The following is a 15,420-nucleotide window of genomic DNA, read 5'->3' as shown; positions in this document are numbered from 1 at the left end:
ATGAAGACAGGTTGATACATCTGTGATGGCACCAGTCAGTTTCCATATAGGAACATTCAGTCTATACAGAAACCACTTTCAAACCTGGGCAAAATGGATAAATATATTAGTAAATAAATATATTAGTGACATGTCACTATATTGAAATGTTCTATTATATATAAAATACAACACTATTTCATTTTTGTTTTTGTTGTTCGCTTTTTTTTTATACACAAAGTATCCAAAATATACTGACATATCCCTTAAAGTTCTGGAGGGACTTTCTTTTTTTCCCACTCTATTAGAAAAGGCAGTTTCAGCTCATTATTCTTGCAAAACATAAAAAAAAACATACAAACACATAAATGACACAAAGAGAAAGATCTTGAACAGGATGAAATCACACTAGATATTGTGTGGCATCACTTAATGCAATTTTTTTCCCCATGTGCTGATGGTTCCGGGCTTACTTTCCATTAATACTATATAAAGTTTTATGTTGTTGTTTTTTTCTTTTTCTATAAAATTTACTTGAGCCAAAGTGCTGCTTATCATTCAGTCATTTCCATCTCAGTCTCTGGGACCATTTGGACAGAAAAAGGAAACCCTGATGCTTTAGCTAAAGGACACTGAGTTGACACATTCAAAGTGAGGTATTGGTAGAAGGGACCGCAGGCCAAAAAAAAAAAAAGCTTCCAAAAATAATTTCCACTTCTATTCTAGCATGTCCTCTCTTGTCAGTGGGAGCACACAGTGGGATCCAAAAGATGGGTGGGAGCAGAAAAAAAAAGAAAATAAAAGAAAGGCACAACATATTAAGAGTTAACTGTGTTCAAGAAGTTGCCTCTTTGGTTAGACAGGTAAGAGCTTAGTGTGTTCCTGTTTACATGAATAAGGCACCGGTAAGAGTTTAGTAAGTGCTACTGGTTACATGGCCAATGTCCATGCTTTCTCTGCTCAGTCTGCAGTCTGACTGCAGGTAAAATCCTTTCACATTTTCGCTGAGCCTTGAGAGGAATTCCACTCTAAAACACAATTCCTACTGCTCTGATCTCAGATTTTCTAGTCTGGTACAACAAGAAGAAGCCTGTGGTTAATTAGAAAAGAAGCAGGTCATTGTTATTGATAGCGTCAGGCCAACTGTTATCTATCAGAGTGGCTAGAATAGGCTTTACATAAAAGATGGATGTGTGGCCATTACAAAAAGGTTTAAGGCACTTCCACATGGGCTATGCCCATTTTTAGATACAGCCTGTGGAGGATAGATGGGAAACCAAGGTAACAAAGGTTTAAAAGTTAATTCTATCAAGTGTTCAGCACAGCGTGGATGTCTTATGATTTGAGGTGGCACTTTCTTCATGATTGGCACAGATTGGCAACGCACATTTAAAATAACAAAAAAAATTTATTTTACCGCTTTGGGCATTTTATTTTGATTTTTCTCCAGTGTCTGATTGCTCCTGAGACATTACTCGGGATCTACACATTGGGAAAGCAAAAGAAGGACACTGGTGCTCCTTAAAGTGATGTTCAGGACTGCTAGGTGTATCTAGCATGGCTTTACTCCAGTTACACTGATACCTAGTTATTAAGGCATATTTCTACAGCTTTAGGTGCTGGAAGACAAGTGGAGAGTATGAGCTCTGTGGAGGACGCTACAACATTGTGATGAGTTTAAAGCAGCAGATGACCGTCTTTCTGCTGAGGCCTGTTCACTGTGCACAGATCAGGGGGTTTAACAGCACTGAGGTCAAACGTGATGTAACCACTGGCAAAAGAAATGACAATACCAAGACGATAGCTTGTAATGACGATAACATAATTCAGTCAAATCTATTCATTTTGACAGATGAAATAAAAAGAAGAAAAAATACAGCTGCCATATTTGTAATAGTGAAAACAAAAGGCCCATGCAAAGCTCAGCAACCTCAGTGAATGCTCATTTGCTTGAGGGGCTGAGCATCAACCTTTCCTCTCTGTTTGGACAGGTCAGACTGCAGAGAGATTTTGTTGAGTTTGTGGGAGCTACATGGTCGTGACATAAAAAGGAAAAATAAAATCACTACAGCAGTACCTTTAAGGACCTCGTGTTTGAGGTGTGTTAAGAAATCTGAGCTGAGGTAGGCTGGAGAGAAAAGCATCTCTCAAGCTGAGACTGGACTCAGCAAAGGAAGACGAAGAAGTGAAAATGAAGTACCTCTAAGATAAATCAAGTTATTATGTGAGAGAAGAGAGTTTGGGACACGCTGCAGAGACAGAGTCTCACTTCACGAGGGCTCAACACCTTCAGCAAGGACCATTCGATAGCTGTCACCAAGGAGCATGGGAACTTGTGATAGCATGGGCGTTCTTCCTACGAGGTGATAAGGAGTAAATGCACAGAAGAAGGGTGTTTCCTCTGTGCTATATGAACTTGTTTTCCTCATCTTCACATATTCCTTTTAGTATATTTTGCTATTAAATATCATAGAGGGTTGAGAATGACTCTAAAATTTCACTTAATTGCACTTTTAATAGTGACGATCGTTTGATTGTTTGAGCTTGGGGAATCATCTGTGTGAAGGCACTGCTGGTGGAAAGACATCTGTGGAAGACACGGGAGCCAATGAGAGGCTTGTCCCAGTCTGGCTCCTGTGTAGCAGTGTGATAATGGGGATACAATACGTTCTCACACTCCAGACTCCTCTTCTGATCCTGTGGACACACACAAAAAAGCTCTAGTTCATTCTATGATGATAAACACAGTAAACAAAGAGGCTTTAGTTTGAGACCACACAGCTAGCAATGGCATTTATGACAAAGAAGTGACACCCACCCTGATTGTGTTGTAATGATTGGCAGTATAAACAAATGTCTGTGTTGCACTCAGCAGCAGGCCCCTGATGGAACCTACAGGGTGGCCTGTCCATAGAGGTCCCAGGCCCCAGGAGCTGAGGCTCTGAGTGGGCCTGCTGCACCCGTTTTTGCCACACAACATGGGCCCCAGCACAGCAAGGCCAGTCCTCCATCCCACCAGAGTCCAGAATGAGGGGCACAGGGAGCAAGGTGGGGTGCAGCTCAGGAGGAGAGCAGCAGAAGCCCGGGCCCTGACCATAGTGGATGTGGATGCTGCGGTCATCCTGCAGATCCATATTCTGATGGAAGCGAACAGAGGGTCCTTCAAGCACACATCCTCCCACTCTCCCGAGAGGAGCAGGAGGGTGTCCGTGTCCCTGGTGGCAGCAGTGGGGCTGGAGTTGTAAGGAGATTGGGGACATAAGCACAGGAGGTCCTGCGGCGCTGCCGGCGTCGTGGTCTGGACACTCAGGCCCTGCGCTAGGCCGATCAGTGGAGCTTGCTTTGGGGCAGTGGCAGGGGCTGTGCTTAGGAGGGGACACGGTTGAGTCTTTGTCCGGGACAGGAACAGCAGGTGCAGCTGTGGCAGTGGCGGCCACCTGCTCCTCATCTGAACCTCTGCTCGCACCCTGGCTGTGCTCCCCCTCCTCATAGTGGTGGTGTCTGTGACGGTGGTAGTGGATGTGGCTGAATACAGTCTGTGGCTGTTCTTCAGGGCAGCCTACTTTGTTCACCACAGAATCCAGGGACCTGGGCCGGGCCTGGGCACCAGCCTCCAGGCTGTTCCTGCGGGGCGCATGTCCGGGACCTGGTCCACAATAAACAAATGGGTCATAGTCACTGCTCAGAGAGCTACGGAAGGTGGACCAGCTGCCATAAACTCCCTGCAGGGACACATCAGTACAGTTGAGAACTGAGTCACTGGATGAGCCGTGGCATGGCCCTGAGCTGGAGTCGCTCGCTGGTCCGTCAGCTAAGTATCCGCTGCGCTCCGTACGGTAGCTGCCACCCGAGCAGCTTCCCTCGTCCTGCCGGCTGTGGGCAGGTGCCCCACGGGTCTGTGGCGTGACCGTGTGGTGCAGTCTTGAGCTGGATGCGCTGCGCTGGCCTGGGCAGGATGAGCGGTAATTATAGCAGGACCGGCGGGGGGTGTAGTGGTGGGTGGAGGTCCTACAGTTACCGCCAATCCTGTGGGGCCTCCCAGGAACCTCCGTGGGAAGGTGGTACCCACAGGCTGAGCCCAACGGCCTGCTGGTGAGGAAACGTACAGTCTGAGTCTCCATGGGAGAGGAGCCACTATAGTGGCCCAGATTGGGATAAGGTCCAGAGGGTCCACGAGGATAGTGGGGCCTCATAGAGAAGGGGATAGCATGCTGGGGGTAGGGATGGTTGTGGGGACTGCTGTAAGGCTGAGGATGTAAGAAGCTCTGGCTTTGCTCTGTGTTCTGCTGGATCCTGTTCCTCTGGGACTGCCGCTCCGGCCCTGTGAACCAAAGCAGAAGGTAAAATAAAGCAATTACTGGCAAATACAGCACTTATTAAGAAGAATGTTAAATTTATGATATGCAAAAAATATTTTTTTAAAAAAATCGGGCTTTAGATTTAAGATCTGGATCACAAAATTCCACCATCAGGCCAGGCTCTTTCTGTGTACTTTGCATGTTCTCCCTGTGTTTGTGTGGGTTCCCTCCGGGTACGCTGGCTTCCTCCCACAGTCCAAAGACATGCAGTTAGTGGGGTTAGGTTAAGTGGTAACTCTAAATTGCCTATAGGTGTGAATGTGAGTGCAAATGGTTGTTGCTATGTGTTAGACTGGTGAACTGTCCGGGGTGTACCCTGCCTCTCGCCTTAAGAGAGCTGGGATAGGCTCCAGACCCCCGTGACCCTGACAAGAATAAGCGGAAGAGAATGGATGGATGGATGGATGCTTTAGAGTGGTCAGTTAAACTTTGTTTGTCTTGTAAAGTAAAAGAAAACCATCAGTTTCTGCAGCAGCTTCACCAAAAAACAACTAGAAATCTGCTCGTCCTCACCCATGATGTTGTGCATGCAGAGCGGGCAGGTGCGGTGCTGCAGCAGCCACGGGTCAACACAGTCTTTATGGAACTCATGAGCACAGGAAATGATCCTCAGAAGCTGGGACGAAAAGGAGGTGGTTCTTAGAATGTCCAACTGAAAAGCGATGCTTAAATCTACAGCTGCAATGTGCACCCTCACCCTCTCCTCTTACCTGCCCGTCCTGGAACTCTTCCAGGCAGATGGCACAGACGGGGCTCGAGTTGGAGCTGCTGGCCGAACCCCAGGCTGCACGGTGGCGCTGCGAGCCCGAGCAGCCCTGAGAGCTGTAGATTTTGATCTCCAGTTGACTAATAGCCCGCATGGTCTGCTGATGGACGGAGTCCTGCATGCACAAGAGGAGGAGCGTTAGGTAAACCTTTGAATCCATTTTAGTGGGCTTTCCTACCAACACTGCTGCTGTCACTCACCAAAGTTCTGTTGGACTTGCACTTGTAGCGGAAAGCAAAGATCAGGATGATGGTGAGAATAGCCAGGACAATGGTGAGCAGGATGCCAACATCATAATGTGGCTGAAAAGGGAAAAGAAGATTGCACTATACACTCGCTAGGTTCATATTAAAAAGACATAAATAGATAAAAAGTTGCCTCTTAACTAAGACAATTGAAATTTTTAGATTTACACAGCTTTGCAGAAAGCATCCGGCTTGTTCCAGCATGCTTACCCATTTTGGCTCCATCTTGATCTCAATGACAACTTTGGCTTCCTCGTTCTTGTTGACCAAATCCATCAGCTCCTTAGCATTATTATCCTCCACCAGCACAACTGGACGGAGAAGGGAGTCTACTTCTTGCAGCTGTGTGTGTGTTACAAAAATATGATAGTAAACAAAGCAGGAGGAGACAGAAACATCATACTGAATGTGAAACTTCAGCATGCTTTTTCCTTATTGGCAACTCTAGCTTTAGCAGGGTCTGAACACTCACCTCAGCAGCAGCACTGGCATCGTTTCTGATATCAAAGATCACCGCTTGGGCTCCTTTATCCAGTGCCATGCGAGCCTGAAGGGGACAGAACAGGGAGACAGCAGTGTGTCAGTGTGAGTTCTTCAGAGGCCATATATACAGCGGACTGTCAGTGTCTTAAACCATCACTGGGTGGCAGTCATGTCATGAGACTCAGGCCTCATGGACAAAGTGAGCTCTAGTTGACTCCAGAAGCCAAACACAGACTACAAGTGTGTTAATGGTGAACATGAAGGCATTATTTTGTCTGACTGCCAGCTAAAGTGTAGCTATAGTGCAATCTGTCTGTGCCATGATTATTAGAAATTGTATTAGAAAGTACTACAAAGCAGGTTTGGAGTACTTTGGCAGGTGTATATATTGCTGATTGATTACCCAAAAAACAAAGAAACAAACAAACCAAAAACACTTGTTCTATGCCCTAGAACAAGTGTTGTCGAATCTGTGGCTCGCTGTTAACTTAGTCATTTAATATTGCTAGTAACATATCTTTTAAAACTATAGTCCTCACCCTTAACTGATGGCAGATAGCTGCCCCTCCCTGAGCCTGGTTCTGCTGAAGGTCTCTTCCCGTTAAAAGGGAGTTTTTTCTTCCCACTGTCACCAAGTGCTTGTCAAGTACTGTTGGGGATTTCTCTTTATTATTGTAGAATCAGTCAAGAAAATTGCAGTCGGTGAAACTGTTTTAAACCATACGTGTGCTCACGTGAGTACTATACTACCCGAGCTACTGACCAGGTTCTAAGTCCTCAGAGCTGGGTTTGCCTTATATCGTCCTGTGCATGCCAGGCCTGCTCTCTGAGCCTACATTTCTATACCCCTCTAAATTTTGCCTTTTTAATCTAATTGCTCCACTACAAAAGCCCAGAATTGCTTTCTGCACCATCGCCAAATAGCAGCTGTCTCATCACATGTTCTTAAGTGTTTGGCATCTGCTAATGCTTAATAAGGACAAGACATGAGTTTAAACACCTAATGACACGGGCTAGCCTTCAACAGTGATTCCCAGCTTACTGCCCCCGGCCCAGAGCAGGAAGGAGCACGCACACTGACACACAAAACATTAACAAAAGAAATTCAAGTGGAAAAACACGACTCACTTGATTTATTAATTAAGTTAATGAAGAGCTTCTTAAATAAACTAACAGCCCTGATCTCTTCTCAACACTTCAAAAGAAGAGAGCACATGACATTTAGTATGTATAAACAAAATGTAAGACGCTTATCACACCTCCACCTATTTCCTCATAGCAGCGGGTGCACCAAAGGTGTGCAGGTAGGAGTGTGCACAATAGGAGTGTACAGAAAAAAAGCATTAATGTAGAATTATATTTGAGAAATAGGTCAAGTAGCTTGTAGCTCTGGTGCTACAATTTTTGAACAGTAATTTTAGTACATGCATCAGCCTTAAATGTAGTGTGGTCACACAGAAGGAGAGGAAAAAAGAAAGAAAGAAAAAAAAGCTGGACTCTTGACATGTGGGAATTTGCTTCACCTGGGCTTCAAACGTTCCCTACACCGCTATGAGCGTTTATATCCTCTAATCGTAGTGATAAATGCAGGGACGACTACTCTTGTGGTCCAACACACACACACACACACACGCACACACACACACACGCACACGCACACACACTTCAGACTAACTATGGCCAGTTAGGGAATATATCATAATATGCTCTACAAATGACTGCTGCTGTGGTCTTATTATATCTCAGTATTAGTAGTGGTGTTACCACAGTGTGGTCGCGAAACCACAAGCTGCTGCTGAGCTACAGATCCGGAAGCGGGCCGAGAGGGATCTCGTTACATGATTAATATGAGATATATTTAAACTTTATTGGCGCAGTGAAATGAAAACACTTGTCTGCTTCTAATGAGACAGTTGAGAGGACTAGCAATGCAAGTGTTTCAACATCTCCACGTTCGTTATGATCGGAACTGAAACAGACATGGCTGCAGTTAGGTAAACACCCATCCTCAAGAAGTGCAACTTGGCACATGTGATTACACACCATTTGGCATGTGAGCCGTAACAATTGCAGCAACGACTGTGGTTTGCAGAGTTAAACAGCAGGGATGTCACCGGGGAAAAAACTAACAAACAACAGACCGCACAATAGTCTGCTTCCACTTCTAACGATGACGGATTGTTGGAGAAGGGTGTGAGTGAAGCTTTTGGTGCGTCTTATTGAGAGTAATTACTTCAGATGAGATGCCGCTGAGGAGTGGCAGCAGGTAATGTGGGCCTTCCTGTCACAAACACAAACACACCCGAGGGCGAGTAGCCAGAGAGAGGCACTGTGAGGTCATGAAGGTAAGCTTTCAACCCTAGCGACCTAGAACTAAAGAGGCAAATGTAATCTGGTTACTGAGCTCGTTCTGCAGGCTCTTTATTCACAGTACATATCTCCACAGCATGAAAAGCACAGGTTTATAACTTGAACGCTTATGTGATGTTTTTATATGTAAACCTTAATGAAGTGAAGCAGCACTGTAAAAGGAGAGTGGATCAAAATTTCTCCACGAGGATGTGAGAGACTGATTAAATCATACAGAAAATCATTTCAAATAACTTCAAGCTGCTACAGGAGGCTCCATAAGCTTTACGCTAGTTTTCTACACAATGCTTCTGCATTTTTGCTGGGGGTTTTGTTAAAATAGTGGAATCCACTGGGATTAGATCTAAATAATTTTAGAAACTGGTGAGGACCAGATGATTTTTTACTATGTCTGTAGTATTGATTAGTGGTCTGTAGTGTCAGTGATTTAACAGTCTAATTTAAAGAGTAAAGCTTCAGATTACACTGTGCCGCTTGCAACACAAGCATTCCAAATGCACAGCATAATTGTTTTTGTGCTCACATTATGTATAGAATAAAAAATGTACTTTAAATTCCTTCCAAATATTGGTATCCAGTACTTTATACCACAATCCCTTTAATAAGGGATTAAACAATATATGTGGCAGCTCCCCACAAAACTGAACTGGAGAAGCTGACAAGAAAAAGAAAGTGTATGTAATCAGGCACCAATACCTTGGTCTACCATTCATGTCGATATTGGCCTTGCTGGCATCAGCAAATAAGGTGACATTTACAGATGTCAGATTGATCTGTTTCATCACATCAGTTTGTCCTAAAAATAATTTTTTAACACTTCTAATAATATTAGGCCAGACTTTCCCAACAATGTATCCCTACTCCTAATAAATTGTAGTCTGGTTTTCCGACACTGTCTGAAAACACAATATACATAGCTGCAAATAAATAAATGCTTTAATGCTGCAATCATACAACATGAGGTGGGCTTCAAGTTGCAGAAGAGAGGAGCTAACAGGAAAAAGTGACTCACACAAACAAACCAATCCAAAATCTGCGCATGTCCCGCTTTACTATGAGCGGCACGTATCTAACCTCCATATTAACTGCAGCTCATTGTGTGTAAACATCAGCTGGAGCCAGTCATCTTCTCTCTCCAGCAGTGGGTGGCCTGTTGTTTTTGTTTACATCCCAGACGAAGTGCACTGTCTGCAAGCCAGGCCTGGCATCACAGTGTGTTTTCAACGGAGCAGAAACAAACTATGCTCTTCTGATGTCCTCAGCTCCGCGCTGAGGATTTTTCTGTCGCCTGACACGATCTCTTTGCTTGTAAACGTCTCAGTGTTTGTGCTGGGTGTAATGCGAGGCCCATCCAGCAGCCAAACTCCATTCATCTGCAGCCATGTGTCAGTGTAATGGAGAGAAAATGAAGAGGGGAATGTTGAGACACACAGATTCAGTCTCGTCTGTAAAGGAACATCTGCTGTATTAGTTGAATGTCTTTGATTAAACTCAGAGTTTTGAACTCTATAACATTTGACTTTTGGATTCAGAGTTTTTTTTAAAAAGTTATTCAGGTTTTATAAACCTGCTGATGTTGAAATTTATTCGCCGTTTAAATCCAACTTTATGACTTGTCCATAGGTCTAACATCCCAGCATGGCTTTCCACAGCGTCCAGCACATGAGTAAATTACACCCCGCAATAAGGAGTGAAAGTGAAAGGGCTAAAAGAAGAAAGAAAAAAAACCCCCGAGATAAACCAGGAAGGAGGCGAGCTGTGGTGCTGCTGCATTAAAGTATCTAATGACAGAGTACAGCGCTCTGGGCCTACAGGTCTGAGGCCGACTCTCTGCTCTGTCATTTCTCCTGAGCGGCCCGGCACGCTGGAACCATTACTGAGGCACCAGGACACGCCGCACGGCTAAATGAGGAGCAGACGGAGGCGGGGGCTGGTGATGATAGAAGGGGCGAAACTGCATGAAAAACAGGTGCAGTCTGCGGTGGGATTATTATAGGTGCAGTGTTCAAATCGACATCTGATTTGGGATAGTCTTCAAAACCTTTAATAGGCCTAAAGAGTTTTGTTATTTTATGTCACATGGATGGTGTGACAGTGGATTTTCCTACCAAGCATGGCATAATGTGCAAAATAATGAGGCCATTTTTTGTGTGTGTTCCTGGCTCTGTGTGATGTCATTGAGAGCTGACTATTTGCAGGTACAAAGCTAGAAGCCAAGAATAAAAATATGGAGCTGGAAAAGACCACAACAGTAAAGTGTAAAATACCTGTAAAGTACCTGAGGAGAATTCTAAATTGTAAAAAATAGGCTGTATTTTTCCCTCCTGTGCTAATAACAAAGCTCTGTAGGCAGCCACGTGGCAGGCAGGCAGATGATTCTTTAACTTATTTAGCAGCTGAAATACTTTCCCCATGTTTGGACCCATTTAAATCTACATTGGCTACATTGGCTTGGCTCAGTCAATAAAACAGAGGCCTGTTCTGAATAACAGCACTGTAGAAAAGCACGCTTTACCTGTGACTGAATTACGAGCACAAAATGAAATATCGGATAAACGGATTTAAGCACTGAGTTCAGTTTACATAGTGCACGTTAAAAAGACGACACGGACTACGTGACTGTGGGCATGTGGACGATCTCAGTATCTGTGTTTTCATCATTTTAACCTGATAAAAATCCAACTGGGGTTGGTACTTCAATCAAACTGTGTGGCAAAAACATCTATGAATGAAGATTCTAGCATAAAATAAGAACAATGTGGGCGCTCGCTCCGCTTGTTTCAAGTCCATTTATCCAAACTCCCAGTGTCCACACCGCATTCTTAAGCGACTGCATTGCTGTGACTTCTTTTGTGTAAACTACATCAAATTGAACCAGAACTACACAGCCTTTGCTATAAACACTGTTTAGCTATAACTCTGGAGCTGTGTATTTAAGTCTAATTGTGTGTGAATAACATGTCTGTGTGTGAGTGAGCTGATTGCTGGGTGCTCGCTACTGACTGAACCAGCAGTGGAGTCAGTCAGAGGAGGGAAGGGTGTGGCTCTGCTGGGTATCCATTACTCACACCGGCACTTTGATGTGGGGTGGGGGGGCTACTGTATGGAGGGAAGGGGGGAGGGGGGCATGCATGTCAGGGCAGGTGAGTGGATTCTGTGTTCTCAAGAAAAGTATTAAGCCTGAGGGGGTGGGCCTGAATCACACACACTCCTCCTCCTGCCTCTCATTCATCGTGCCACACACACACACAGAGACATTAAATCTAGAACCAGGGCTTGGCCACCTTTCTCATGCGGAGGAGAGAGGCTGGAAAAAGTTATGAACCTGATCTGCCTGTTTTGAGGTGGGAGCAGTCATTTTGAGAGCTCTCAGCATTGAGGGTCAGGCTGGGCCTCCCTCCCTTGTTAGCAGTCGCCCGAGCTGCAACTACTCCACACATTTGAAATGCAAAGCACAAGGTGACAGAGGAGGACAAGTGTCATCTGATACGCTATCGCTTGTTAAACACATCGTGCAGACATCAAAGGAAATAAGCAGCCCAAAGCCCGTGGTGGGGGCGGGGGCAAGCGAGAGTAATGCAGCGATGATGGAGCCGCGAGGCCTGACTCCACTATGTGCCCTCACTGATTGCTCCTTAAAGTCAACAAGTCTAGTTGGGGGTTAACAGTGTGCTAGAGTATCAAGAAGTAGAAAAGCCAGCCAGTATAAGCTGTGCTGCTCCAGAAGAATAGTTCTAGGCTGATACTCACATATCCGTACTCTAAATATAGAAGCAGAGCCAGGAGAGAGCAAGCATGGAAGATGAAAGCAGGGAGAAAGCAACAAGCATTTGTAATTAACACAGTCACATCAGTTATTCAGTTCCACTGTTAAATGAAAAATATTTACCATGACAGAAACTTTTGTATAAGTTGCTAACTACCTCCTGGTTCAACCATCAGATTTGAAGAAGAGAAACAAACATTTCTGATCTTCTAATTTGATCTGACTGAAGCAAGCGTAATCCCAGCACCTGACTAACCACTGGTAGGATCCCCAGCTTTTCAGGGTAAAACACACAGTTCATAATGTATATACATATACACATTTGAAATATGCAGTAAAAAAAGAAAGAAGTAATAAAAAACAAATCACACGTAACCTACATGGATTTCTACACTACCACTAGGGGACAGCAAAGATGAAATTTTGCTACATTACATGATAAGGGTGATTGCAAGGCTGCAGCTCATTCTATTAGATATTTTCTGTTCTTATTGGATTTATTATGATCCAGCATCACAGCAAAAAAACCAACCCAACTTTTTCTTATTGATTTGATGGGCAGCAATTAGCGACTTTTCCCCATTTGTGCTCCCATATTTTTTTTAAGGATCACATATTTTTCAAAATCTTGGTTTCACTGTGTAACAGCTGCCAAACTGCACATGCGGTAAATCTGCAAGCATGCAAAATATGCACATCAAGTTTTCTGCACACGCTGCTTTGCAACACTTTGTAAAATGAGCTAATGAAGTTGGACAGCACTGAACACTGGTTTGATTTTGATGCATAACATCAGCTGATGAACAGGAAAGATTAAAAAATCTTAAATCATCAGCTGAGTAACATTTTTTTTACATGCTTATATCCATACAAAACTGCATTCATAAATGTGGCCTCTGATTCATCTTAAAACATATGTCTGATCTCTGGTAATAGGCTGTGCTACTATATTTGACAGGTCACTATAATTAACTAAGGCAGCGCAAGCATATGAAAAATTAATTACAGCTGTAACTATCATGATATACAGCAGCACTTGACTGTAATAAGTATAATTAAGTAAACCAGATCGGTTAGCTGACGGAGGTGGAGAGATGTAAAGAGGAAGAGCGGGCTCTTCTGATCTAGACCGGGGAACGCACAAACATACCAAACCCCACCTCTGATGCTTTCCTCTCGCTCTTCTCCAAACATCTAGGGGGGCCTTTTGTAAACCTCAACTGCGAAACCTACCACATGAGAAGCCCTCTGATGCCACAGAAGAGCCGCTATCTCCATACTGTTTGCATTGCACTTAATCAGAGATTCATCTAGCTGTAATCCCCCTTTCAGTGGAAAAAAGACACTCTTTTTGCAGGCTCAATAGTGGTATGTTTATAAATTCCTTCCTATAGTACTGATGAGTGCAGAGGAGGTTGAAAAAAAGTCCTAGGTCTTTTTAAAAAAAAAAACTTTGGTGACTAGCTCTTACTGATGGCGGCAACACAGAGACTCGGGGGAAGCCAATTAGAGGGCCTTTCCCGGCCTTTTAAGAGGCAGATAATGTTCTTGTTTTCATAAAGCATCCTGTTATTTAATCAGGCCTGTAAGTGAGAGCCTGACACCCCTCCTACAGTGCAGAGCTGCCTCCCTCCCATCATTCCTGCCCTGAGCCCTCCATCTCATTCATCAGCTCTTGTAAGCCTCCAGGAATTCATTCTTGGAACAGGCTGTGCAGTAAGCCGTGTCTTTCTGCAGAGCAAACACACACACACACACACACACACACACAAGCAGCACAGTGACAACTGAACACACACACTGCTTGTAAATGACGTTAACATAGGTACAAATAAAAGCTGAAAAAAAGCACCTTTTTTTAATTTTACTACGACAATACATGAATACCATATGACATTCTGTAGTGGTCAACTACTGTAAATCAATGCAAATCACATTTTAGTTATGATCCTCTGTGTTTGTTCACAAAAATGAGCTGTGCCTCCATTTCATTCTGATCAGCTACTCTGTTCACCTAGCCTCTGGAGGAAGAGTGGTAAAAAAAAAAAAAAAGAAGAAAAAAAAAGACCTACTGAAAAGCAGATGTCACTTTTTATTGTGTTACATGCGAATCCCCCTTTGCTCTCCACATGGACTACTTGCCTACATGCAACCAAAGGGACACCGGAAAGCTTGTCCCCTGCCTACAGATTCTATGTGTTGATATCCAGACGTGTGACTGAAGTACAAAGACAAACATGGAAATCGTTTCGTTTTCAGGGATGACTTAAACCCAAACGAACAAAGTCAATTCCCCTAACATATCATCAGCAATATGTGCTAAAGACTATAACCCCCCCCCCCCATCAAAAACACTCAATGTCAATATTATATTGTTGTGTTTATCATTTCTATAATACATAACATATGATACATGCATATATTTAGCCGACCCTCATTTCTTTATGTTTTGCTTCTAAGCAGCCCAACCTTTTACAGTGCTCATTTTTGTTTGTTTGTTAAGCCACTTAAAACTGACTTATGAATCATTCAAATATAAAAAGGCTCCTAACTCAAGGGATGAACCAGTGTTATATATACACATAAAAGATGACTTAACAGTGAACCAATTTTAAATGGTATCTTTTGCCAATTTATTACCAGCAGTCTGTTGGGGGGAAAAAAATCATTGTTTGTTCACACTTCTTTAATTGAATTCAGGAAAAATGTCAAAGAACACAGTTTGACAGACATAAAATTGTATTTTTGCACCAACAAGGTGATTCCAAAGGAGCTATTAGCCAAAAACCTGGATCTCAGCTGGTGTGCAGTGAGTCCTCATTATTTTTGCAAAAACTGGAGAAGCAGAAGACAAAAGAAGAAGTGGCAGCCTATAAAACTACAGTATCTACAGCAAATGAGCAGTATCTGAAAGTCATATCCTGAAAAACACAGGAAAGAAATCCAGCAAAGACCCGACAAAGGACCTAGGAGATGCATCAGGACTGTCAGTTGATCCTTCTACTGTTCAATGAAGCCTCATTCGAAATCTTCTCATTGGCAGGGTGACTGTCAATAAGCCATTTATAAGGAAAACGTTGAGAAAAGATTGAGGAATGCCAAATGCCATAAGAACTGGACAGAAAATCAGTGGCAACAGGTCTGATGGAGTGATGAATCCAAGTTGGTTGAAATTAAGAATATGTACAGATTAGGCCAGGAGAAAGGTACAACAGTGAGTTTCTACAGGTATTTGTAGGGGCCTCCCCCTACATCTGTCATAATTTGTGCTCCATTTCGGCCAGTGTTGTGAAATGCAGGTGAGATCAAAATGAAAGCAGATATGCAGGTTTTGCATTCTGCTTGTTCCCCAAGCTTCTTGAAGACTACTACAAGAAAGCTTGCCATTTCTTTAAATTATCCAAGCAGAGTTAAAGATTGTTTTTTGGTTGTTTTGTTTTTTGTTTTGTTTTT

The 15,420-nt window shown here is 43.5% G+C and overlaps 1 protein-coding gene across 2 annotated transcripts in view; it reads right to left on the bottom strand.

Moving 5' to 3' along the window:
- The window catches only part of LOC102211796 (E3 ubiquitin-protein ligase RNF43-like), a 121,982-nt gene continuing 106,562 nt past the window's right edge, over positions 1-15,420 (bottom strand). For both annotated transcript variants that reach the window (XM_013912095.1, XM_013912094.1), the window contains exons 7-13: positions 5,821-5,895; positions 5,559-5,690; positions 5,304-5,405; positions 5,048-5,218; positions 4,851-4,953; positions 2,798-4,300; positions 1-2,676 (exon numbers count right to left, since the gene is read on the bottom strand). In XM_013912095.1, the coding sequence (XP_013767549.1) occupies positions 2,651-2,676; positions 2,798-4,300; positions 4,851-4,953; positions 5,048-5,218; positions 5,304-5,405; positions 5,559-5,690; positions 5,821-5,895 (2,112 nt within the window). In that variant the 3' untranslated portion in view covers positions 1-2,650. The remainder of the gene's footprint in view (positions 2,677-2,797; positions 4,301-4,850; positions 4,954-5,047; positions 5,219-5,303; positions 5,406-5,558; positions 5,691-5,820; positions 5,896-15,420) is intronic.

The sequence above is a fragment of the Pundamilia nyererei genome, unplaced genomic scaffold, assembly GCF_000239375.1.
Source record: "Pundamilia nyererei isolate P.nyererei 1_Seehausen unplaced genomic scaffold, PunNye1.0 scaffold00080, whole genome shotgun sequence".
Taxonomy (NCBI): Eukaryota; Metazoa; Chordata; class Actinopteri; order Cichliformes; family Cichlidae; genus Pundamilia; species Pundamilia nyererei.
Note: the sequence above shows the minus strand (reverse complement) of the source record. Positions and strands in the feature narration are given on the sequence as shown.